Source organism: Stigmatopora argus, chromosome 9, assembly GCF_051989625.1.
Source record: "Stigmatopora argus isolate UIUO_Sarg chromosome 9, RoL_Sarg_1.0, whole genome shotgun sequence".
Taxonomy (NCBI): domain Eukaryota; kingdom Metazoa; phylum Chordata; class Actinopteri; order Syngnathiformes; family Syngnathidae; genus Stigmatopora; species Stigmatopora argus.
Window position 1 is genome coordinate 12,986,292 of NC_135395.1, and position 27,408 is coordinate 13,013,699.

Consider the following 27,408-nt stretch of genomic DNA (forward strand, 5'->3'; position numbering starts at 1 on the left):
TGCTTCAAAGTGTCACCACTTTATTATTCATTGATTTCTAGACATCATGCAAGTATGGAATGTTAGCTGTATAAAAATGCATGTGCACAATCACAGGGTGCTTAAAAATGTTTATATAAGTCAAAATGGAAGGTGTCAGCAGATGTTGGCCCATCCAAAGTCCTGCTGAAAGCAATCTATTAACGGTGATAGATTTAATTCTGCTGAAGGTCAACACCAAGCAAGGACCCAAGCTTTTTTAAAGAGTTGAATCTGAGAAGTTTGCTGACATATGAATGGTGCAAAGATAGCTTTTAGATAGGAAAAACGCTGAGGGTTGAAAGCAAAAGTGATCATTTGAAGGCTACAAAAAATATGTCCATTTGGAATTCAACTGGTTTGAACAAAACAACATTTTAAGACTTGAATTGGCTGTTATTGTTTTTTGAATTAAATGAATGACTCAAAAAGTGCAAATCGAGTTGGCTTAGAAAAACAACTTTCAGAATGCCAAATTGGAACTTACTCTGCATTTAAAATACAGTTTAATAGTCTTTTTCACAAATTCATGACTGAGAAGGCAACGTTACAAAATGCATTCTATATGGTTTGTCAGAAATTTGCTTGCTAATTTTCTTTGACAGTATGAATAGTCAAACAAAGGGGTCTGAACATGAATATATAATTGTATTAACTAATCTTTAACTATTTTATTTATGTTGAGTGCGCTTCTTTGGTGCAACCAGCTGCTTTTTGCTGGTGCCAAATGTTACATCATTTATAGAAAGTTCAGTGACATTCGTGCATTTCTCTGATATGGTAAATAGTCCAGCGAGCATTACTCTGCTCAATATAGGACAATGGGAGAAAAAGACAGGTCCAGAACATTCACTGAAATTCTTTCATCCCATTAAATGTATTAATAAAATCGTAATTATGTCCTTTATCCAGGAAATTTGGTCAACTGCTCATTGTTACTTTAAACTGAATCATTTAAAACATTTGATTAAATGTGCGCCATGCCACACTTCTCCCTTCTCTCTCAGGATGAAAGGTTTACATTCACTTCAGCAAATGCAATATATAAAGCAACTTATATACACTATGTTACATGAAGTATTGCACTATTGATTGTAATTTGCTATGAGTTAAAATAGTCATCTGTGACACAGATAAACTGTAGCCATTTGTGTGTTGCATAGAATTATAAGCATTAATAATCTGTGATCATCAAAAAATTTAAAAAAAATGTTACAAGTGTGCCTTCAGACCATTAAACAATGATTATAACATTCAAAAATAGGGGTGCACCGATCGGAAATTTCTGGCTGATCGCTGAGCTACAATTTTTGCAAAGCCTGATCTGCCGATCTCACTTTTTACCAATGTAGATTTTTCTTCTCATAAACAATGCCATGCACTTTAAACATTCCAATCAATCGTGTTTTATCATAAAACAGTCAAGATTATGTGTGGTAACAAGACTGCAGTAATTCTCTTTAAAAATAAAAAAAGATCCGTTAAAAACGTTACAATCTCTTTTCAAACAACCAAAAATTAAACTGCAGCAATGTTTTGCTTTACAAATAGAAAACCACACTATTCAAGAAAACTGACCAATTTATTTTCTGGAAAAGAGAATCGTTCAACTTAATCCGATCTATTCCTTCCCTCTTTTTTTTGCATATTAATACTAATAAGCCAAATATAATCTTTCAATAAAAAGGTATCTGACTGAATTCAGTAATAGACCAAGGACAGAATAACCATGCCATCTAGGGGCCACAAAGCAATAACCTACCACAAGTGTCTGTAAGGAATGCCAATACAAACTTCACTCCTTCCAACATTACCGTAGCAACAAGCGGCAGACATTAAAATCGTAAGAAATATGTTGGTTTAACGACAATATGAAAATACCCAACAAGTGTTCTTATCGGTGCACGTTAATGACCACAAATGCCTGTGATCAAATGCAAGCGGACTACTGTGGCAAACACGATCAGCTGTTTATAGTGATCGACTGATTGCCATTCCCCCAAAAATGATTAAAATGATGATCGATCGGTGCACCTTTATTCAAAAGTTATTAGTTATATCTATTCAGCTCTGAAAGCCAAAGATCGTAAATGATAACATTCAAAGAAAAGTTGAAAATCTTTGGTTAGTTTGCCCTTTTAGAGTGCCAGAAGCGCACAAGCTACCACAATTGTTTTAATGGAAGCAGCTTGTTCTTGTCAGACCATAAATCACACAAGGTACGAAATGCCAACCAACACTTTTGATAGTTCAAGATCTCCGTTTCCATGGCGAATGACAGCCCAAATGTTGCATCCTCACAGGTCAGTAGAGATGGTGCTTTTCTTCACTCTCAGGCTGCCGCCCCAACCACGGGCATAGCTGTTGTAAGAGTGCATTCCAGATGAACGCAAGCCCGAGTCTTCAGACTCTACGGATGCATCGGAGTCAGTCAGGGAACGTGCGTTGTAAATCCTCACGGGAGAGCAAATCCGCTGTGTTGGGGTTTGGGGAGGACTGGTGACAGTTGGCGACTGGAATGGTTTATAGTCATAGCCATGGTGGGAATATGCCACCGGTGAGATAGGTAAACTGTGACTGCTCAGTGCACCTGGAGAAGGACTGTTTTTGCGTTTGGCTGCATTGATTATGTTCTTTGCCAACATCCGATGGTTGGCCTTTGAGTCAAAATTATTATTGATTGGGGACATGCAGCGACTGTCCTTTGGCAGGGGGACAGGAGAAGAGGCAGAGGATGTAGACCGACGGTGAGAAGAGGGGAAAGACAAACTAGAATGACAAAGTGCAGGAGACTGGGATTGTGAGCCCCAAGGTGGCGAGACAGGAGAAGCGGCTGTTGGTGTTTTGGGAGGTTTGGCAGAGAAGATAGTGGAAGGGTGAACAGTCTGAGTTACCATTGGGGATTGACACCTTGGACTCCAAGGAGGAGAACGATGAGGTGCAGTTGTAGTTGTTTGTGAGGGTCTGGATGACGAACGTGAGAAGACGGTAAAATTCTCGTTACTCGTGCTCGCCATTGGAGAGTGGCTTCTTGATCCCCGAGGTGGAGAGAGTGGGGAGGTGTTTGTCAATGTTTTGGATGAAATTTGTGAAGAATTGGAAGACGGCAGGTTGACCATTGGGGATTGGCATCTTGAGCTCCGTGGTAGCGTACGAGAGGAATTGAATGTTTGGAGTCTGAAGTCATGACCTGAGGAATTAGACGATGATTGGGCAATTTGGGCTGTCATTGGTGATTGGCATCTTGAGCTCCAATTTGGGGAGCATGGAGATTTGGGTGGAGTGATCTGGGATGGCCTGGGTATAGAATCTGATAGAACTGTGGAAAGCTGGATATTTTGGTTAGCCATCGGTGATTGCGATCTGCTAACCCTTGAAAAAGAAACGGGTGATGTGACCGATCGGCTGGAGGCGGTTGCCGAGGGGTAATTTGTATGACGACCGGAAGTCCATGTTGAACTGGCAAGACAGTCCGGACTGCTGTACTTCCTTAAAAGGCCAGGCCGAGCCTCACTTGGGCGCTCAACTGCACAGGACTCCTTAGGCTTCTGTTGGACCATGACAAATATACTTTTTAGTGTGTAATAATTCATACAAGACAACATCTGTTTAACATTGCAGTAGCACATCCTAACTCTCATTGATTGTACTTTTTGTTACTTGCCTATGAAAGCGATACCTTTAAATCAAAATGTCTTTTCAAATTCAAGAATTCTAATCAGCCTGAAGAATATTCATTAGAATCGCAATGGCATTAAGGTCAGACTATGACGATGAATTTTAATCCCCTGCATGTGTTTGTGCACTACCCTGGCAAATAGCCCATGTCGACCTAGTTTTATGTGCTGTTCTCAGGTTAGTACTCTGAATATGAATGGCCTTTGCAGGGATTTAAGGTTACTTGGCTGGACAACATGTAAGGACCCCCAGCCCCGCCCCACAAAAAAACATGTTAATAAATGCTATCTCATTGCTATCATAATATGAAGAGTGGTTTAACTCATTATCATTAAAAGTTCAGTTTTTTCTTTGAATTTCTGAGCCCCTTATAAACAGTAAAGACTATAAGTGATTCATATTTACAATGTGTAACAGATAGTCAAGTTAAAAGCAAAATATAATGTAATGCTTCATGTTATGAAATTAAGGGTTATTAGAGGTGCTGTTTGTTATTTAGTATTGTGTGAGATCAAGAATTTGCAGTGGTGGCAGGAAAGGAAAGAAAGTTATACATCAGAAGTGAAAGTAATGCACGAGTGATAATATGAAATTAGAAAAAGGAGAAGGAGGTCACAGATGAGTGGATGCAGAAAGCTTTAATCAGAGAGGAAGTGATTCAGCTAAAACACAAAAACACAATTAGAATAAAACGTGAATGAAGGTATCTGAAGTGAAACAGACATGCGACTCTAGACAGAATTAGCAATGACTTTTTTTCCCTATAAACAAACAATTCTGGAATTGCTTTTTGAGAATAATACAGAGGAAGATCTTGGAAGAAAATTTAGAAAGTCTGCAGATGGCAAACATCAAAGAATCCAATTAGGCAGTAGATTTCCGAGTAGAAAAATGCTGGTGAGCAGGGCAAATTACCCTTAAGATACGTGTAAAGACATAAAAAGAATTCTATGGTTGCATTTTCACGTCAGTGAGAAGCATTCAATTGCAAAGTATGGCTCATAAAACAGATGCCACATCTGTCAAAGTACTTTGTAACAGCATCACTCTCTTCCCCAAATAACTAAAACACGACTGTGGAAGGGGAAGCCAAGTTGTTATTCATTTTATTTACACACTCAACACTGAGGCATTTTGCGTTTAAGTACTTTGCAGCATCTGGCATGAAAATTCATCTGACACTAACGCACATTTTTCTCGTGTGTCAGGTTAAAACCTCCTGTATTACCTACAGAAATCGGCAACTTAAATTTAAATTAACAGTTTTGTCTTCTCTCGTAAATAACTAGTTTAATATAGACAGATGAATTCTAAATTACGCGAGTACTTCAGTCATTTCAAAGAAGGTCTTAGAGAAAGAAAAGACAGGAATATGAAACAGAAAGGTGCAGGGATAACAGAAGGGTTTAAATTTTTGAGATATGAAGTTTGGCAATCATTGCGTTACTACATAAAACCTCTTAAAAGATGAAAGGCCTCCACACCTGTGCTTCAATCCCTGCTTGCTTGGCAGAAAATCTTGGCCTCGGTGCCTGAACCCCGGGCCGGGGAGATGACACACGGGCTGGAGAAAAAGCTGTTGACGGTTCACCACATGCTGGAGTTGGTGGATACTCTACCTTTGTGATGGAGCTGTTCGGAATCTGAGGAATTTGACGCTGGGTTTGAAAGAGCAAGGCAGTGTTTTTAGGTAAAGAGTTCTGTCGAAAAAAAGACGGAGGTGACATGTGGTTCTTGGCATGTGGTGCTCCTTTGGGTAGAGTACTCAATGGATCTTTGACTGGTTTCAGGATAAAGAGAGATGAGTTAAGCTGGTAAGGTCGGTGTCTTGACAGGTCCATCTCTATCTTGGAGCAACCATTCTCAAGAGTTGGTGTCTCTTGAACTGGAGTCTCTGGTGCCGTTTGTCTTGGTTTCGGCTTGGCAGTTTGTTGGGCTTGCATGTTTTGCGCAAGTTGAGCACACATGTCAGAGTTTTTAGCCATAGCTTTGACCCTGCCTGGCATGTTTGATGGGTAAACCCAAGATGGTGGCAAAGACATTGTTGGAGAAGGAGCTCGAATATGATGACCTGTATTCTGATTCTCTACAACGTATTTCTCCATTCTGGATCTGCGCTTGGCGAAAAGCTCTGCGCCCTTTCCCGATGCATCGTTGAGGGCCTGTTCTGGTCTATGTTCTATCCTCGTAGAGGTTCTAGAGCTCTTAAGACATGATGTCCATTCTGGGGCTTTTGCTTCTTCAGCTCGGTCTTCCTCATTGGAAAGGAAGTTGGATGCCTCCGCACCCAGAGCTAGTAACTCCTCTTCAGATGTGGGTTCAGGCACCGATCTCTGCCTCATTTTCTTCCTTTCATCCACCCCTTGCACTAAAGAAAGCAGCTCGGGATTTGGAGCTACAACTTTCTTCTCTTTGAAAGTGAACATCGACTTTTTACCCGGTCGCTTGGCAGCGCTATCCTCAAGTAATTCTGTCTTTATGGGTGGTGTCAACCTTCTTTCCACAACAGACTGAGTAACAAAGGTACAAGGCTTTGGAGCTGCTGGTGGTCCATAATTGGCTTGGAGTGGAGCAGCATTTTGAAATTTAGGGACGGTGGGCGCTGACGGAAGGGAAACGGGAGATGTTGCAGGTAGACTGAAGTCATCTGTCTTTGGTGGCTTGTTTGTAAAAGCTGGTAGAGCAGGTGTGGGATATGTTGGAGGAGGCGGAGTCGAAACTGCCACTGGCTGGGGAGCACTGAATGCAGAATTAGTAGGGACATTGTCCATTTTGGAACTGGAAGCTTCTTGAGACTGTACTGTCAGGGGTGAGAAAAAAGGCCTGGCAGTTCGGTTTGTGATGGTGGTCTGCTTCGATGTAGACACCGCGATCATTGGAGGTCTGTGGCAGCCATTGGCAAGATTTTCAAGGGGGGTTGTGTGACCTGTGTATCCCTCATTCATTGATGCCTCACTCTCCATAAGACTCATTAGAATTGGATTAGTGTTGTCTCTTTCAAGTGGAGGATCCATGACTTTACCTTCAAGTTCGTGGACTGCATCACTTTCTGGCTCCTCCTGCTCATCTGTTTCCTTTACAGGGAGGAAATGTCTTTCTTGCATAACATTGTGCTCAGGGACATCTTTGCCACAATGGTCACCTTGTTCCTCCATCTTATCACCTCTGGCTTGTATAGTCTCAGTAGACACGAGTAGTGGGCTGGTAGTGCAATTCTTGTAGTTCAAGTCACTGTCCTTTTCCTCACGACTTCTCTCTGCCCATGTTAGTTTGCTACAGGACAGATTGAGTTTCACATTCCCGGTTATGTCCTCCTTCGACCCCACTCCACTGCTTTCCAGTGTAAAGGCGCTGACTCTTTGCTTGCGACGGTTGAAAAGTTGCACCCCTCTGGAGCTGGAGTTAGATGGCACTGTGAGCTGAGCAGCAATGATGTGGCTTTTCAGACGAGCCTCCTTTAGCTCCTTCTCAGATAAACTGACGCTCCTGGTCAGATCTGCAAAAAGAAAGGAAATGTGAAGGGGCATGCTGGTAAATGAAATGAAAGAAAAAATAAAGGTCAGAATGTAAACAAAGGCACTCCCTGACATTGAATGAATTGCTTTGAAAAACAAAAGGGAACCAAATGTATGATCAATGGATTTTGAACCTCTGTTTTACCTTTAAGGGCAAAAATTTAAAAGGCTAGTACATTCCTATAAATCGTAGTATTAAGAAAGTCTCTGCTGAAAATGATGGTTTGTTTTCCGAGCTTGAGCGTTCCATTCCAAGCAGCAAAAGTTATTTCCTCTGCAATCTAGTCAAGTCCCTCCCTGAGCATTCTTCCACTGTGGAGAAAAACCCCCGGTTTAAACTTCCAAGATGCTTGATTTCTTATTGGAAAACCTAAAAGTCAAAACCTCCATCAGTTTTGCCATCTGGTAATTGTTGTCTGTCAAGTGCTATAAATGAAAAGATTCACATTTTGAAATATAATCATGAAAATTGATACAAGGTTCAAGAAATTATCATGCAAGATGCACATTATTTAAAAAAACCTATATGGTATAATGGCAAAAATATCTCAGATTGATTTACTAAGTACTGATCCGGGTCACATGTTATACATTATTCATCTCCATGTATTTCTGGGAAGAAAATTTTACATCCCTTCAGGAGGTTTCCATGACAACTGGAATAACCACGACTCATTCTTTGTTCAAGACATTGATTTATCCAGACAGCTACATTATTTAAAATAATTACGTGTCATTCAAAATAATTACTTATTGTTGTAACCTGTCAAAAATAGCTGTCATAGTAAATGGCCCCATGTGAATGTAATTTTAGCAACTGAAATTGATTCTTAAGAGTTAGAGGAGAGATGTTTTTTTTTGTAAAATTTTAGTTGAAGTTTTGAACTTAGAACCAGTTCCTTCTATTGAGCCTCTCTTTTAGTCTGTGCCCTAAAAAATGGCTTTAATTATCAATTAACCTTAAATATCTAGGCCTGCGGAATAATCAGAACAGTGAAACGTTAACTTTCCCTCTCTGGAGAGGCTGTTTAGTTATCTGGTATCATACAGGTTGAAATTCAGGCTCATGACATTCACATAATTAACAGCTTCTCAAAATAGATGCTAACTTCCCTTGCAACCAAAAGATCGTTTTTTTTGTTCGTAGTTAACATACAGATTTTAGAATAAACAATTTTACAGTACACAATTATTGCAATTTCTGAAAATTTCACAAACTATCCATTATTAAAACACATGAACCTGAACACATCAATGAAAATGAGTTTTCTCTAAATTTCTGCAGTTTTCTTCTTACCTTTCCTTCTCCGGTCAATTTCTGAGCTCCACCAAATATGTACGTCAAAGTTTTTCCCCTGAACTTTTTCTTCTGGCCTCACACGCAACTTTCACTCTCTGAACTGTGGCACGAGCTTCAATTTCCTTTTCTTAGCAAGTCCAGCAGCACACAGAGAGGGAGGGTGTTTGCAGCTGGAGTTTGCGCCGCCTGTCTGGCTGCCTGCAGCTCTTTTGCACTACTTCAAATATGATTTCATATCTTTTCCAAATAAAAAACAAAAAGAACAAAACTCAGCGTGGCTTGTGGCTCCTGCAGAAAAGCTATGAACTCTGACTTTAGTTTTGACAGTTTAGTAGAATACGTCCATTACGTGTCAAGTACTGAGCTGCTTACCTAATGCCGAGTGACAGCCGAAAAATGTCTGACCCTTGTTAGAGTCATTGGAAAGGGATATACTCCAGTTTATGTGCATATGGATTAGTGCACCGAGACCACAGAGCCCCAGTGGCTGACCCCTGCTACCCTCCTTGTCTGCATGTGTTTATTATGCACTCTCCGTGAGTGCCTGGCCTCTTTGAACCCTCTGGGCATAAACTCCAACCTGCAAGGGCAAGGATAGGAATTTCCTGTCCTTAAGCAAAGACAAAACTTGGAGCCCCGAGCCATGATATCACATTGTCTACACCCACTTTCTCTCACTGCATCCAATTTTACGACCTCATCCCTCGGCTATCAGTTCCGTCCCTTTTAGCATTCCCGCAATGGAATAGAAAACTCCCACACAGCGGGGGGGATTTTTTAAGTCAGAGGCTAACCCTCCATTTTGTGTATCAAAGGTCAGATTACTCTGTCGGATGTTATCTTTCATCAGGCACTGGCTGTGAGCTGAGCAGGATGACAGCACTGGTCCCAGTGGCTGGCGTATGAAGCGGGATGGAAAAACAAGGATTAACAGAGGTCCTGGGATTTAGCCGACTGAATGTGACCTAAACTCCAGGTGGATCCCACGGGGGATAAGGGAACAGCCCTAGGTTAAAACTAACATTATAATGTTTCTGTGTCAAAGTTTTGTGCAGAGGTATAGCCAACTTAAAGCTGTTTTTACACTGACTTGCATTCTGTGATTTGTGAGGGGTTATTCACTTGCTGGACAAAATATAGGATGGAGAAATTTAATGGCTGCTAATCATATATTTTATTTAAACATGCCAACTCGGGCTACTGCAATAAACTTTTGCATGCTACTTTCGAGGTTTCCTTGAAAATATTTGGTATTATTTTTAACTGCAACCAAGCCTTGTTGTCGATTCTGGCAGGTGTGACGCATCCATATTTCATGATGTAATGACTTTCCCTAATAATGGGAGACAAGGAACAAAAAGCAATGCTGACTTGTAAAAGAATATAAGATAGTTTGTGTCACTGTTCCAAATGGAGACGAGAAATTCTTCAATTTTACAGATGATGTTGAGCTTTTAGAGAGTATGAAGGAAGGGTATTAACTAAATTCACAGCAGATTACGTATTTCGTAAAATAGGCAGCATAATTCCCAGTTTCAAAGCTGTTTGATAACCATTCACTATTTGGATATCATTGAATTGCAATACTTAAGGTAACAATTATTAAAATTATGCTTATTTTTTATTCCAGTAAATAGTTTAGCATGCATGTAGAATCATTCATCTGATATTAATGAATGTCTCTTAGTGAGAGAGTAGATGTCACCAATAGAAAATTGGGAAATATGTATTTCTGGGTATTTGAGAAGAAACAATGAAGTATTTCCTATTTTCATCTGGATTGGAAATACATTCAATACTTTTCCATCCAATGCCACAAGGAAACGATCAAGAATGATCAAATGTATGATGATGAAGTGAGAGTGAATAATAACATGATTCAATGAGATGAAATGATTAGCCACAAGTGTAGCTAATCACGTGTCTTTTAAGTGTATTTGACAAATTATGATCCAATGTTTTCCTTTATGATTATTTGGACAATGCTACATATTTTTCAAATGGGGCTAAAGTGGTTTAAACAGACATGGCTGACAGTTACTCGCTTGTAGATTTTATTGATTACATTTCCATTGCGGACAGGCTCTGCCTGGATTTGGATTGCATGGAAACAGATGTTTTGAACCATTTTTTCCATCTCCAGTTACACAGAAGGCGGAACGTTTTTCTTTCTTTCTGACGTTTGCCATCTATCCCTCTTTTTCACCACCCCAGCTCTGTCTCTCTCTCTCACTGTAATCACTTCTATTTAAAGGCACATACTCCAGCATACAGATGTCAAACTTACAGTTACACCCAACCACACCTTTCTGTTTGGCCTGTGAAAATAAATCATGGTGTGCATTCATGTTTTTTTGTAAAATTAAACATTTCAACAACATATCTAAAAGTTTTTCATTAAAGAGCAAGGACTAGAAACAACACAGAATGTTTACCTAATGTCTTAACTAAGTTAAGGAATAGAATTTTTCATTTCAGAATAAATAAATAAAACAAATATTTACTGTTGCCCTTTTTAATAAAAAAAAGCAATTAGAAATGGAATTTAACAAGAAATAGATTACTATATTTGCTGATTTCCTAGTTTTATAATTTTATATTTTTTTAAAAAATCTAATAATAAAAATAAGACAATATTTCCAATTTAAAATAGAGAATTTGATCGATTTTTAGCTGAAGACAAGGATAGTGCTAATGAATGAATGAACAACATTCTCTAACTGATTTATCAACCATCAGAATACTTCAACTTATTCGACTCATTTGGTAAAATGATTAAATTGTCGATTAGTGGATTCAGTATGGCATCTTTAGTTGGCAGGCCTCCAAAGTGAAAACAAAACTACAACGAGACCCGTGTCAAACACGAGTTTGACACCCCTGCTCTAGCACCACTTCTTGTACTCACTGTTTTCATAGGAGACTCGCATTGCCCGTGCAAGAGCTACTCAATCTAGGAAACCAATGTGCCAGATAAACACTCACTTGTTTTGCCCGTCATCTGTTCCATCTTGAGTCTAGTGGTTTCATGTGTTGTGCACTCCTCCACAGTGGTGGCCTGTGCTGCCTGGATAGGTTTCAGCAATCCTCCTGGACTCCAGCTCACGCCTCTACGCAAAGACGCCTGTCCCTTGTCCATCTGCATTGTAACTCCAACTTAAAATCCCTTTTCTGCAGCCAAGCAAGGTCCGCACTTTGTATTGTCCCAGTTGGATCGAGGCTCCCTTTTGGGAGGAAAAACTGTCAAGGCGAGTAGCTCAATTCCTCATTTGACTAACTACCATGTCTTCACTTTCGACACCGATCCTTCCAAGTATTTTTTGGAATCCAATTGAAAAAAATGTCCAAAAAAACTCGCTTTCTCTGGCTTTTGTCTTCATCAAGTACATCCCTATCTAAATGGACCTCCCTTTTGTTCTTAGGCAAAGTTCCCTAATATGAGTCCCAAAGGCCTCCTGCCACATGAAAAAAAGCGATATTTTGTCATAAAAATTTGGGAAAGAGCCCAGCCTTTTTTCTTATACTCCTTTTTGTCTTCTCAGACGTTACTCTTCCTCTGGTGCTATTTTCGGTCATCAACACATTCCTGTCTCCATCCAAATCTCCAGCCCCCAGATTATTTTTCTTTCAGCGAAAATATCTGCTCTTTATCTTGCCGATCATAACTCCAGTGTGACATGAAAAAGGAGCTGTGGAATATAGCAGCTCTCTGTTGTTTGCTGCTTGTGAGGAATAGCATTCCTCTATGCCAAGGTCATTCCAAAAAAAAGCTTTACATTCAACATTTTTTAATATAAAAGGGTCCTTTGTTAATCTTTGCATGTCACGACCAAACACAGTGTATTACATTGTAATCACTGGTCGTTTTTTTACTATTACTGAATACCAATAATGGAAGCCATCCTCTTAAATTGAGTTACATTGTGGTTGGCAACTCTTTGGAGCCGTCCTCACTTTGTTTGTTTGTATTCTACTGCCAGTTTCCAAATGTTTTAGTTTGGTGGAGCTTGTTTTGGGCTTAAGACAAAGTCTTGTTGAAAGGAGTCTGGGGCACTTTTATCTAATCCTTCCAGGAAACCAGTCCAGGGTAACCTGCAAAACAAGAGAAAAATGTTTTATAGATATAGAAAAGGCCATGGCACAACATTAAAAAGATTAAAAAATGTTCTTTAAAGCTTGACAAAGAATGATTTTTAAAGCTACTGTATGTTTCTGAATCTGAGTATTTAAAAAGTATTAATTTTCATGGATTTGTTAAGATGAAATGAAAAAGTGTTGAAAAGAAAATGAGATTTTCTTGTAAAATTAAAAGTATAATAAGTCGAAAGTATTGGTTATAATGATATTTCGAAAATATTTTAAGAAAACACTACAAATTTCTTCAATATCAATGTGAGGGTGTTTTTGGGAGCCATAGTGATAGTTTGTTTCTCATGAAAATTTACCAAAATCAACAGGCAGTGACCCAGAAATCAACAAAAAGTGACTGCAATCAGCAGGAAGTGACCTAAATTGAACCCAAAGCAACAGGAAGTGACCACCGCCAAAAATCATGTTACAATATTAGTCGGGTCTTAAATGCGAACCAATATTTTCCTAATCAGCCTCATTGAAAATATTGAGACATCTTTGTTTTACTTGTGACTCACCTTGATGACAAAAGTACATCTGGGTAAAAAATTGTTATGACTAAGTGCTTTTCCAGCATTGCTTTGTACTTTTGCAGCTATTCACCACAAACCTTGAAGATAGCAGTGTATTACTGAAGAGAGTCTCTCAGGAATATGTTAGCAGAGTCATAACCTTGAAGGCAGTCAAAACAAAATGGTGCCCAGCAACAACAAAAAACCCTCCAAAATTTCACAGAGTGGCGTGATGAGGCGAGTGAGAGCAGATGAAGGCTGGTACTGTTTAGCCTGTCTAACAACAGCTCTTTGAAACTCACAGATGTGTCAGAGATCTGAATATCATCTGAAGTCTAACATTGTCACTCTTGTTTGTTTTATTTTTCTTCTTTTTTTCCTTTGATTGCCGTTATTACCCAACATTTTCATGTCCATCTAACATCCCTAATAGCCGAGGTATGGCATTGCTTCAAAGCTTTCTTGAGAAACGCACACCCCACCGATTGGACCGTTTCAAATGTGACATCTGATGTCATCTTCCTTCCTTTGCCTCCATCTCGCCACCAATTATCTCGAACTTCAAAAGGTGCTCCACTGTGCCCACCTGTGCCGCTCGCCCACCACTAGCTAGATTGACCTCCATGATTTGAGGTAAGCATATCATTTACAGTCTGAGCCCCCGGGAGGCCACTTTAGTGTGTAATCTGAGGGTCCCTGTTCATTGTCAGTGAATGATGCATCCCCCTGTAGGCAGCCATATAAACGGTAATCAGTCTTCTAACGTCTACACATCATACGGGATGCATCAGTGGCCTGGGAATGGAATTGCAAAATGGTGATTCACCAGGTACATGCTTTTATCACTGCAGTTGATGTTGTGCGGGATGTGCATCAATTTAGATATCTGATATGTGTAGTCTGAACTACTCTAGGCCTTGAAGGTGTATCACTTAACAAGCCCATAAAGAGGCATCTGCACACAATTGACACCCTCAGGTGCTGCCATGTGTGTCCTCTATCTTTCCCCTGCACACTGCATGCAGGAACACAAAAGAAAGAATAACAAGTTAGCATAATTTGAACCTAAAAGTCAACCTATTTCACTTAAACATTTGAAGTTTTGATTAAAAACCCTCTCTTGAAATGTTCTGATGAAACAAGTCGAATTATATTTTGGTTCCACTTAAAAACTGACATTCCTGGTTTATGCCCATGAATGCCATTAAAATCATGGCAATTGATCATATGCAAATTTTCTAAAGATTTAAGTTTTAGAATGGGGACCAAACAAGGAGAAGCGGGTGTGCTACACATTCTTCTCTGCTATTCACAGGTGGGAAAGTTCGAGAGGCAAAGATAAACACTTGAGGGAGGTGTGTGTGTGTGTGTGTGTGTGTGTGTGTGTGTGTGTGTGTGTGTGTGTGTGTGTGTGTGTGTGTGTGTGTGTGTGTGTGTGAGTGTGTGTGTGTGTGTGTTCCAGTGCCAAGACTTGAAAACTTAGAACTAAAGGACCAAAGCATTTTTGAAAATAAGTATTAACAGTACTGCAGGAATTCTTCATAACATGTGTCAGACAACATTTGTGAAATTATAAACACTAAAATACATTACTCCTAGCCGGTCTTTATTGACTACAATAACGAGAATTTATCTTGTGAATATTACATAGTACTGTACCATTATTTAGGACGTGAATGTAGATCAATTTGAAGTTAGAGAAAACAGAAAAAAAACAGTGATGTACCAGTTTTATCAATGTGTACATAGCAAGATTTGAGTCAGTGCATTTTCCGCATGTCCCCCAACTAAAACATAACAAGACCCCCTACAACACAGGGCCCCAGTACTGAGACAAAGAGCCCTACAGGAGCCCAATGAGGAGAAAAACAACTATCCCAGATGTTTGTCATCTCTCCAAAGTTTCCCTCCTTTGTTTCAATTAGTCGCCTGTCCGCTCTCTCTAAACAAAGATAGCATCTTACCCCGTGAAGATAAATTGAACAGGCTGAAAGTGACAAGTCCCCAGCTCCACAGCAGCGGTATTCCTTGCTGTGAGGCGTGTGCTCTTCTACTCACCACAGCTCACCTGTGCTCTGCTAGGTTGGTCTGTGTGAGGCAGCAGTAGAGTGGACTGCCCCCTTTTTAGTTCCTATAGGGCTCTGCACACACACACACACACACACACACACACACCCATACCCCCCCTCCACGCCTTCTTCCCCCTCATGAAACAGACGATGGATGGGGTGGGGTGGCGGGTCAGCTGGAACACAGAGGGCTCTTTGTCTGGGCTCTTTTTCATATGGTTTCCTTCAAGCTTGCATACTGAAGACATTATGCTATATTATATTTTCATATTTAACACGGGCAAATCGGAGAAAAGTTGCCGGCCCCCCTTCCCTGTTGGAATTCTTCACCTACTTTCCCGCCAAGCACAGTGTAGTCGTTGGCCGAAACAGAACTACTACTTGTAAAATTGCATGATGAGTGTAAACAAAGTGGGAGGGAGGGGGCTTTTTGGTTAATCCATTATTTCAATACATGGACAGTAATAGAAATCCAGATGGGGTATTACAACCGCAAAACAAAATGGCTAATGTGAATATTAACCCAATGACTTCATTGATTGGATTCACATTTTTGTACAGTGGCTGTCTCCAAACTTGCGGGTTGGATGCCATTTGAGGCTCATGGGACAAAGTTTTGTGGGCGCTTGACTTATTGTGTTATTTCTGCAGGATTTTTTTGTCAATGAGTTAGCGCAGAATCCAATGGAATCACTAGTTTCTTGCAAAATGTCGCAATCACGTCTTTCAAGAGAAATTTTGGCAACCAGCACAGGCAATATTAGGAAGCGTGTGTTTTACGAATAAAAACTGAGAATATTGCAATGAAAAAATGAAAACACAAATTGTCAATACATAATTATCAATGAAAGAAATAGGCAAAAACAGCAGAAAGATTCATTAATAAATACCTTCATTTTTTCCAAAAAAGGACATATGGCTGGAGAACACAGTACATGGGCCATATGATCAAAATGTAGATGGTAAATGGTGCATGAAATTTGGAGTCGGATTAGATTAATATGTCAACATTAACCTAAAAACAGGGCAGTGACAGGAATAATCCTATCCAGACATCTTGATGGCCAACATACATGCACGCAGCTTGTTTGTTTGTATTCTCAAAAAATCTGAACAATAACCGAAAGATGTTTGGAGTCACCGACGAGTGGTTAGTGCGTCGGCCTCGCAGTTCTGGGGTCGAGGGTTCGATCCCAGGTCAGTCCTCACACTCACAATTGACCTTGTTATAAACCTTGGTTGAGCTCATCAAATAAAAAAAACAGTTGTGATAGATATCTAGCTGACAATAAGGATAAAAATATATGCATCACCTTCCAAGTGAGCTATCAGCTGAATTGACTTTAAAGTGTATTGTTTTAGGTTGTGATTCCCCGTGCTATTTAATGTAAAGTCACCTAAGAAAAACAAGAAAATAAAATACGGGATTTAAGTTAATGATAGAAGCAGACAGACAAATGGCTGGCGAATCTGGGGGTTGAAAATGTTTATTTAAGGCTTTAACAAAAACATCTTAATCACCTCCCAGCTGCCGGATTAGCGAATTTTAAAGTGCATTTCATCTTGCTTTGGTTCAATCAACCATTAAATGAGAGGTCGCGCAAAGTTCAGATGTAGAATTGACAGAATATTGGATCACTTCCTGAAAAGTACAAATGGAAACGTGGAAAAAAAGAGATTTATGTTTACTCTAGAGTTCACGTCGATCAAGGCATTGGCAGATCCAGCTCATGCTGTTGTTTTTCTTCCTTTTCTATATAAGTTTTATAGTTAAAATTGTGTGAACCATTGGACCATCGTAGTGCCTGGTGAAAAACAGAAGCCTTGAGATATGATTGGGATATTATGTGCATTTTTTAACAAAAATTTATAGTCTCATCATTTCTGTTTGAAAAGGTGTTATGTGAATTTTTTATATGTGGACATTTTCCCCCTTCCACTATTGCTCACCTGCTCACACAATCCATCACCCCAAGGCCTTTCAAGTAAATTATCTGCTGCTGCTTCTCCTTATGCTCCAGTAAAAAGGTGCTTCCTCCTGTGTTCACTCATCCTCACTGTTTTCATCTAAGCCTATTTCTTTTATCTCCTAGCCTTGCTAACATTACAGTCATCACACCTCATTTTCTCTTTACCTTATTGTCATTTTGACCTAGAAGCACAGCCACATTTTGGCTTGCGGTTGTGAGTTTTGAATTTGGTGTAGTTTGTCTGTGTAATCATACTTCTTTCTACATTCAAAAACCATGTATGCCAGATTAATTAAGGGCTCCTGGTTTCCATAATAGAGACTTTGAGTATGAATTATGCGCAATGCCTTAAAATTGTTTAGTGACCAGTTCAGAATCTATCACAATACACAAACGTTAATGAACTCTAAAAATACAATTCAAACAAGCGAGTTATAGCTTGCAATTGCACTGCTGCTGAATCTATAATAATATAAAAGATGCATGAATTGTGTTTTTTACAAAAATACTTGTACATTTAAATTAGTGCTAGGCAATCTGACCAAAAAATGTGCCTTTTTTTTAAATCATAGTATAAGGATTCTGAAAATTAAAAAAAAATCCAAGGGTTTTGTTTGAATAATTGCTATTTTTCATGCTATGGTGTCTATCATTGTACATTAACATAAAGCTAGCAGGTGTTAGAAAAATGAAATGTATTTTCTGTTTAAGTGCACAGTATTGTTCTCCTACTACCTTCTGTTTTATATATATTATTTTGTACGATTTTCGAAAAGGTGATGTTGATGAGAGGCTAATTTATTTATTATTTAACAAAGGTCCTTTCCAAGTCAGATTCAGGCTTTGCACTGAATATAGTGTGCCTCATGAGAGAAAGCAGCATATTGGAATATGGACAGCTACTTTTTTGTAATTTTTTTCCCCCGACAATCACCTTTCCTGTGTGAGCTGCCTATTTTGACCCAGATTTTCCTGACATGTTTATATGTGTTAGACTCTATGCGTCTGGCAGCAGCCATTAGTGGCGGCGTCTGCTTTTTTCCTCTCTCTCTCTCTTTTCTTTCTTCTGCTTCACAGAAGCAGAACGCTTTACTTTTCTGGTGAAGTACACGTGTGTGTTCGTGTGTGCATGTGTGTGTGTATGCGTGAAACCTGGGAGTTAAGGGGAAATGATAGCACTCGAGAGAGGAGTTCTTGCAAAAAAAAAAGGACAGCGTGGAATTTCTGAAGTGATCTGGTTCGCATTGCCTCACAAGTCTGATCCTTCCACACCGCTCCGACAGAAGTTATTAGATAGTTTCCTACGTGGCCCAGGCCTGCGTTGATTGGAATCATACGCGGGGCCTGCTCTGTCAACCCGGTTATGTCCCTGTGGATGTAATGGGATATAGTGTTCAAAGGCTGAGCTTTGGTCTGAACGTACGGAAACCACAAAAAAATTCTGCGTGCTTGACAATTTGGTAGGGTGATGTTCGGCAATGATTAGTGATGGTACCAGATTGCAATCGGCTTGATGACCAGCCCTCTGGGAATTGATTCAGTTAAGACGCACTCATGTTTCACTGTTTCCTGTGTTTATTTTCAACAGAAAAGACATCTGAATTTCAGATGTTAACGGCCTCTGATTATTTTGATGAAGTTGTAAAAACAGATTATATCCATAAAGGGTACACCCAGTGATGCGTCACAATATGGAATTGTGGTTGAGTGGTCAGAGCATTGGCCTCGAGGGTTCAATCCCAGGTGGGTCTTACTGTGTGGAGTTTGCATGTTCTCCCCAGGCTTGCGTGGGTTTTTTTCCGGGTACTCCGGTTTCCTCCCACATCCCAAAAACATGCTTGGAAGGCTGGTTGAACATTCTAAATTGCCCCTAGGTATGAGTGTGAGCGTAAATGGTAGTCCGTCTCTTTATGCCCTGGGATTGGTTGGTCACCATGGTGTCCCCTGCTTGGTGTCTATAGTTAACTGGGATAGGATTCAGGACCCTACACGACCTTTGTGAGGATAAGCGATTTAGATAATGAATGAATGAATGTACATCGAGCGGTGTTCAACATCACAACGTGTTTAATTAACAGTATGCTGTTATATTGAATCACTACCTCTTCCCTTTATAGTGCTCTATTTATTGAGTTAAACATTTTGCAGTGCACTAAGAATGCTGACATAGAACTATGACCCTCTTTTATTGTGCCATCGATGACGCCCACAATCTATCTGGACGGTAGTAAAGAAGGACGGTCACTACAAATTTGCCGCAAGAAAATTGTCCCAGAAGCATTCTGGCCAGGGTTGCTTTTACTTGAAGAATGGTAAAAAACATACTTGCTCATGTTTATGTCAGGTTTTTATGTTGGCCAGATTTTTTAAATCATACTGAGGGCGTTTACAAACAATGATGCCATCCAGGCGCCACCTTGTACATTATTGGTCCCACTACCCATCTGAATCTAATAGACTGAGGAAAATATACTGGAGAGTCAGACGGCACAGTTTTGTGGTCTAAATTGCTTCCACAGACTGGGCAGTATCAAAGAATGGTTTTGAAATAGATGGCAGGCCCGAATTGGACCCATGGACCCACCCATAAGTGTACTCTGGCTGGACCAGCATACATGCAAACACAGTGTTACTGGCCCAAAACCACAATCCACTAGGATTGTTCTAGGTAAAAGACTTTTAAGGTCATTAAGAAAAACTAATAATCATAATAATAAGGTTTATACAAGGTTGTACTTTTTAATTTATACTTCTTTCATGTATACTCTTCTGATATGAAGAAATTTAAAAAATCCAAAAGTAAATGAAGGTGTAAAATTGAAAACTCTAGTAAATATACAGCTTTAACAGTCACAAGGTTTGAACAATCGTTTCTGACCTAACCATCAGGGAGGATGACAAACTGAGATAACACTCGGATAAGACAGGACTAACAAGAACAGGTGAAAACAGAAACTCACACTTATAGGAAGAAAAAAAAAAACGAGACAAGCCAATACAGGACAGCATGAAATAAAAAGATAACTCAAAACAAGTCAACATAGACAGATTGAGCCAAACATGAACAAATTGTATGACTGTTTAACTTCAGAAGTCATTCTACTCTCCAAATTGATTTCAGGATTGAGTCGTGAGGAGACAGTCAATAGTGTTTTCTCAACTGCAAACTAGTTTGCTTCTCTTCACATTAAAATGCAATACTCAAGACATGATGTTATCCAGTTGAAAACCACACTCATCAGGGTTCACATTCCACCGGCAGCCAAATCAAACAATCGCCGGATGTTGCTTTTCAACTCATTGTATCCATGTTAGAACAGTGCAGCAACACCTAGTACATGAGCACAGCTTCTTTTATGTCTCCCCTGGGATATTCACTTGTTATTTCATGTGACACTATGAAACACTGTTCATTTAGCACTAATCGTTTATACTTCATTAGGCCAACACGTAATACAATACACGTATAAAAATGACCCAAACTGTAATCGAACTATTATCCATCAAAACTGTTGTCTGATGAACAAACACACATATGATTGCTTGTGACGTCCCTTCTGCTTCTGTTTGGTTCAGACCATTCCAATGCAAATGCCTTTCTGCTGAGTAGCTCGGCCTCCCAACAGATGGGTGGAAACAAGGCGGGGACAAATCGTCCAAACTCGAGTGAGGCTAATGTCAAGAAAGTCTATAACTGCGGGACATAACCAAACTTTATCAGCAGATGAAATCAAAATGTTCTCATGTTAGAGAGCTTTAAAACAAGCCATGTAAGGACTTCATTCATCCCGCAAGTAAAATAAATGCATGGTCTGCTCCACTTGTCAATGACTGAAGCACCCTCGTGCCAGGAAAATAGAGGCTCTAATTGTACGTGTGTCTGAGTGAGTGACATTATTCGGATGTTTACTTCAGCGTTGTACTCTAGGCTGACCTGGTTTTTAACCGTTAACACTTTGATTGTAGTTTCGTTTGACACAATAATTCAGTAACTGCACTCAAAATACTATCCACTCCCCCATCTTGAAATCTACCCAACACATATGCATGCATAAAAGTACGAATACCCATATACTTGCACTACATCTGCAAGCAATTAAATTGATTCGTTCATACCCCCAGCCATCTGGCCCCTTTGAGGCTTTACTCTGAATTAAGAATCTACATTGGATATTTTCCATTCTGAAGGCTCCATTTTTTTTCCCAGAGGACACTATAAGCTTTGTTACGCCCTGTCGTTCTATATTTCTCAGAGAAAATAAGCCATGAGAGATCTGTTCAGTCTCAACTGAGAACGAATAACAGTAATAAGATTTGCTTAGAAAAGTACAAGCTGAAAAGAAACATTCTTGTAAAGTGATGTTCAAGGTTGTAACAGTAAAGAGTTGTTTCTACAAGCCAAGCTTTCATAGGGAATTTGTGTAAAAGTTTTCACTAATGATCTATAAGTAACAAAATAAATTGGTTGTTTCGACTCATAGATCCATTTTTTTGGTCATTGAATAGAATGTTTTTTAAGAGCCGTGGTGAAAAAAAAGCCCATTGGTATTTGGCTCGAGGGGCACCCTGCGAAAGCAGACTTTCGCCTAAGTGACCAAATTCAAAGCATCACCATATTTGGTAGAGTGTGCACCCCCATTTCAGTTTGAAACAAGTCATTGCATTTCTGACGTCAGTATCCTCAGACCTCATGACACCAAAATTGAATAATTTCTTCTGTTTCACATATCCTGCAGATTTAAATATACTAATCCCTTCTTTTGCTCTTGAGTTATCTTGAACATAAACAGAGACAAATTCAGATTTTGGCTCTGTGACCTTTGGCCTTGTTACCCCAAAATTTCCATCACTTCTTTTGTTTCCTCTTGCAAATTTAGCCTAAAAGTCTGGTAATTATCCTTTAATTCTTTTTTTAAAGTTATCTTGAACACAAACAGACAGACGTACCAAGTATCGTGTATAACTTTTGCTCGATAGCTTCTACCTACTGGCGGAGATAACAGCATAAATCATAATAGAAAGTTCATCATAAACTCATAAAATAAGAATAATAATTCCGAACTTTGGAGATGCATATGTTAAAAAGTGCCATAAATGAATCAATAGAAATTTTGCAAAAAGGAAAAAAGCTGGTAAATGTCTCTACTCATTAGTTTGCTACTTTAATGTCACCTTAATCTCTGTTTCATCTAAAACATTTGTGCCAAAATACGACCACTGTATGAATTATTTTGCACTGTATTTTTGTCAACTTTAAAATAAACATAATGTTAAATTTAACATAACGTAGACTTTGCATGCAGCTACGGTAATTTAAAGTTGTTTTTTTCCTGTTGATTCCCAGAAAACCAAACTGTCCTTGGTAAAGATGGATGTTTTGCCAAAGTGGCGATAAAGGTTACTTCTGCTGTTCGCATTAAGGGTCTTCACAGCGTGTACCTCTTATCGCTATCACGGGACAGGTGTAATGAGCTTGCGCTGACCTCCAGAGCATCACATTACGTGGAAGAAGACTCAAGATACAAGAGAGGACACTTTGTGGCCATTAAAGAGAGTCACCGGAGACTAAAAGATGGGTCACAGTGTTTTTTGGGGGGATGGTTAGCAATGGCCTCTGGTTAGGAAATAAGGAAAGAAAGGCCGTTTTTAAAATTACCATTCTGAGCTATCCACCAGCTGCGTACACAACATTTTCGAGTGACCACGTCAGTTTACTGGCATACTAATTGTCATCAAATATCCTTGCACAAAAACCTAATGTCGTCATTTCATGGATAAAAACTAATGTGAAATTTGCTTGTATCACTTGTAGATTTTAAATTATGACTTTACAACAGCAATTTTGTGGCAGTAGACAAGATTCCCAATCTCCCTCCAGGTCAAACCTCAAGCAACTGACTCCTTCCAATGAGTGCTTCCATTGAGGATGTAAAGAAAGTAAGAATCCCTGGCATGACAGTATCTAGCTATAGACGTTTTAGACTAGACACACACAATGGCCAGGTGTCGACTGTTGCAGACATGTTGATAAATGGCAAACAGATGTTCTTTTTTTACTTCTTTTCATTCTTAGGGACACCATAAAATCAACGTTCCTTTGGTTGCTTTCCCATCAAAATACGCAAGTTTTGGTTGGATGCGTTTTTATGGTGGAGCAAAAACCACAAAGTTTAATTATCTAGAGGCATGACACAAATAAATTTCCCAATCCAGTCGTCCCTCGTGACTAATTTTTATATATATTTCGACTCTAAAATGAAGATATCTTTCCGTTAAGAATCCTAAATTCAAAGTTCTGACTCAACTCCCACTGCCAACTGCTTTGTATATGCTATCACTTCTCAGTAGGCTCCATTTACTTTTACAGGGGACATACAATGGAAAATGGACTTTTTAATTGCTTGCATGCAAATAGTTGACTCTGCAGAGTGGCTCCCATCAAGCGTCACCCATCAAGTGTGAAATTAACAATCAAGTAAAGACTTTATCTGCCTGTTCCTGAAAATGTGTAAGTGAGCTGTTGTGACATTGGGCTTCATCGTTACGCAACAATGCTTAATGTTAACGTCATTAAGAAGAACCGTAAGTGTTTTAAGTATGTAAAAATAAAAATAATAATCACAGAACATCATTGTATGCCTCCCATAATTGGTGTTGTGTTCACTGACCTTTATGTGGACTGGAAACTGCTTGTGTTCATATCTACTCATAACACACATTGTGGTCAGTCAATGTGCAAGGCATTGGCAAATCATATTTGCAGCGGATATAAAAAGAATATGTAGGATAGGTTGTGATAAATCTGGGCAAAATTCTTTTTCCACCTGGTTATGGTTATAGTAAGAAAACTTCTGCCTTATGTATCTTTTTCTCTCCTATTAGTGGTGTCAGATCTCACCTAAAAAGTAATAACTCCAGTATACACAGAAACAAGGGATATATGCAATTAAAGAAATGGATATTAAGACCATTTTCTTATTGTATCATACATACTTTCACTGCTATCCACTTCTGGTCTAAGCAAATTGGGCGTCTAATGCTGTCAATAACAGCTGATGAGTTAAATGAGTGCCTTATTAACGGTTACGTCGCTTTCAGGGGACCTGAAAAATACAAGGCGAAAAAGTACACAGTTTTACCCAACGTTTTAATCTTGATGTTCACCACCGAGTGAGTTTTACACCACTCAATATCCATCCTCATCTCAAACTCACCTTAAAAAATGTCAATGTTTTCCATGACATTATCCCTCCAAAGTGGAGGTTGTAACTATACGCCCATAACATAAGCCCAACGTGTGTGGTTGTTCAATGAGCCTCAGGTGTATTCAGTCACTGACAGCGGACATACAGCCTCAGCAGGGAGTGTGAAGGATACGCTTCAGCTTGGACACGGTCGTCCTCGCCCACAAATAGCCATCATTTTCCTCACGTCTGCCGGCGCATGAAAGCAGACGGGCGCTTAGTAACGAGCCAATGTGGAATGAATATTCACACAGTATGCATGGGAAATGTCCTCACCAATTCAAAGTAAACTTGCTTGTTATTACTAAGAGGTTACACCGTAGGCCATCTGAGTTGTTTATCCATCTTTGTCTGTTGGGTTGAATCGCATCTGCTTAGCATATGGAGTCGTGTGTGTACAAAAGGGCTTTCTGCTGTGCAAAAGAGCCAATTAAGAAAACATGCTTGTCTACCTGATATAATTTGTTATGGAAAACCTACGTGCTCTCAGTAAACCCTATAATCCGCTGCCATTACCATGCAGCCACCCACCTCGATGGACATCAGCGGGGAACTTTCTTTGCTTCCAAAACAGACAACAGAGGATCCTTTGAGGACGCCTACGAGCTTTCTCGCAATCTTTTACCAGCGCGCTGGGATGTCAGAAAAGACGAGAGCAAAATACAGTTGATGTAAATGCTGAACTGTGCTTAACTGTAGCCTGCAGCTGTCTTCCGTACTTTCTCTTTCAGTCAAACAAAAGCATTCCAAACAGCGGTGACTGTCCAAAGAAAGACGCAACCGGCTTCAATGGGCGTTCACAATGCTTACTTATTCTTGATGTCCTTGGTCATTATTATCTTGAGCCAAAAAACTTGCAACACTTGGAGTTTGCACCTCCAGGGAGTGAAAATGAAAGCATCCCAGCCGAAAGAATTGAGTGTAACAAATTGAAAAAACATAGTATATATTTCATTTTTCTGATATGTAAGTGGAGAAAAAAGTTTTTCCAAGAAGTGAATGCCTGGCATTTTAGCAATGCTGTTAAATGATATGGAAAAAAAATCTTGATCTTGATGCCATAATTCTATACCCATCAACTTTGCCCGTATTTGGGATTTTCAGTCTTTTTAACAGATATGGCATGAAAAAAAATATGAATTTTTTGTTTACCAAATGATTTCCTTAGTAGTAGATAGAGAATAGTAAATTTTCTAAGTCCATATGAAATCCAATGCATACATTACTGTAGTTTTAGCAATGTATATTGTTATAATTCTTACCAATTATCATATGCGCCTATGCTCGACTCATTTTCTATTTGTGATTTATGTGTAATTAAGTACTTTATGCAACCATCTTGTACATGAGGATCATTTGCTGTTGCCTTTTAAAGTTCATAGGGGTGAAGTGATGAAAATGGTTGAATATTTTCTCAGCCTGTGAGCAAACACTGACATCTGTGAAAGTTCATACAGTTGCTTTCTTCAACAGTCGCTGTTTTAGATCTTGTGCATGAAAGTCACGCAGTTTTTCACGCTTCTATTCTTACCACATTAAGCATACGCATGCGGACGCTGATGCGCACATGGTTCTGTTCACGCTACTTTTTAGAGTTCATGTCAGTACTACGCATTTTGATCAAAACATCCCTGTCGGGAAACACACAGCAATTCACATTGACAAAGGTTTTAGAAAGACAAACCCTTTTTCCATTTTGTATCTTTTTTTTCCGATGGGGTAGCTCTTTCTGCTGTACATAGTATATTTTAAATATCAGATCCCCCCAAATATTCCACCCTAAAAAAAATCTGCTTTATGTATACACTAAAACAGTTCATTCAGAAAATATAGTTGATTTAGAGTGTACATTAATCCTTGAAGTTGAGGATATCTTTCATTTATTTTTTGAACCGATTATCCTCACAAGGGTCGCGGGGTTGCAGGAGCCTATCCTAGTTAACTCCAGGAACCGGGCGAGGGAAACCCTGAATCGCAAGGAAGTTGAGGATAGTTTTCCTTCATTCTTTCCAAGAGCATTTCACAACATGGACGCAGTGACTTTTTTAAGGGGAAGTAAAATCACAGCTGGCGGAGATGTGCGGTTTGTGCGCCTGTGAGCGTCACCGCATAGGGATTGGAAGGTCAACCAAAAAGGAACAGCGCAGTATGCAAAGGCATTTCTCAAGTGTGGCTGTATGTGTCCTCAATGTATAGACACAGTGCTGTATAGAGATATACTATACCATAAACATTCTAGTATGTTTTCAGTGACTGCGTGTGGTGGCATGTGGTTTTGTATTAGAGGCTTGCTGGCCACGAAACCAGTCTGTTTAGTCTACAGAGTGATGAAAGTTGACTTGAGGATTTCGTGAGATCACCTTGTGGGCAACTATAAACAAATGGCATCATTACTTCCACTTTTGCTCTGTTGACCAACTATGGTTATTTTCACATGCAAAATAGGCAAGATGCCCGAGTGGACCCTATGTGTTAGTGTGCAAACAGTGTCATGGGAAAACACTAATTGATTAGATTGCTTAATTGTTTGTGGGTTATTTTGCTATGAACACATTGAATACATTATGTGACAAATATATAATTTGCTAGCAGTGTTCAAGATGTTTGCATTAGCAATACTCACTGTCAGATGTGATGATCACTCATCCAGACGGTCCATTTAAATGCCTCATGGGTCCTGTGCAGGCTTGTCCACTTGTTAGTCAACCCTTTCTGAGTTCCACCTCAACACAACACACTCCAGTGTGTTCGTGAGTGCTAGCTGCATCAAAAACAGTTTAAAGTAGGCAATGTTAAACCATTACGTACTTTTCATGATATCATATGCCGTCAGTTGATGGAATCAGATCATAGATACAGAGAACTGATGAGTTTAATTGAATTGTTGTGGTTTGTGTTTGCATGCCAGCGGTTGGCTGCTTACCGCTTTAGATTCGTCAGAAGTTGTTGGCTCAGACTCTTGTAAATATAC

At 39.5% G+C, this 27,408-nt stretch overlaps 1 protein-coding gene across 2 annotated transcripts; it reads right to left on the minus strand.

The window, feature by feature from the left end:
* On the minus strand, window positions 1-27,192 carry synpo (synaptopodin). 2 transcript variants are annotated; one of them, XM_077609971.1, is made up of 4 exons: window positions 27,061-27,192; window positions 11,497-12,603; window positions 5,181-7,192; window positions 1-3,566 (listed from the first exon to the last, which is right to left on the minus strand). In XM_077609971.1, the coding sequence occupies exons 2-4, from the start codon at window positions 11,654-11,656 to the stop codon at window positions 2,316-2,318; spliced, it is 3,423 nt and encodes a 1,140-aa protein (XP_077466097.1). In that variant the 5' UTR covers window positions 11,657-12,603; window positions 27,061-27,192; the 3' UTR covers window positions 1-2,315. The 2 variants fall into 2 exon arrangements, with proteins under 2 accessions (XP_077466097.1, XP_077466096.1); XM_077609970.1 differs by lacking the exon at window positions 27,061-27,192 and adding an exon at window positions 15,119-15,243.
* Between the last annotated feature and the right edge of the window lie 216 nt (window positions 27,193-27,408).

Bases quoted from the DNA above. Each gene is read 5' to 3' on its own strand.
- synpo (XM_077609971.1), bottom strand. From the start codon at position 11,656: ATGCAGATGGACAAGGGACAGGCGTCTTTGCGTAGAGGCGTGAGCTGG. The intron at 7,193-11,496 runs GTGAGTGTTTAT...TTCTTTTTGCAG, and splicing joins ACAGATGACGGGCAAAACAA to ATCTGACCAGGAGCGTCAGT. The intron at 3,567-5,180 runs GTGTGGAGGCCT...ATGGTCCAACAG, and splicing joins AAGCAGGGATTGAAGCACAG to AAGCCTAAGGAGTCCTGTGC.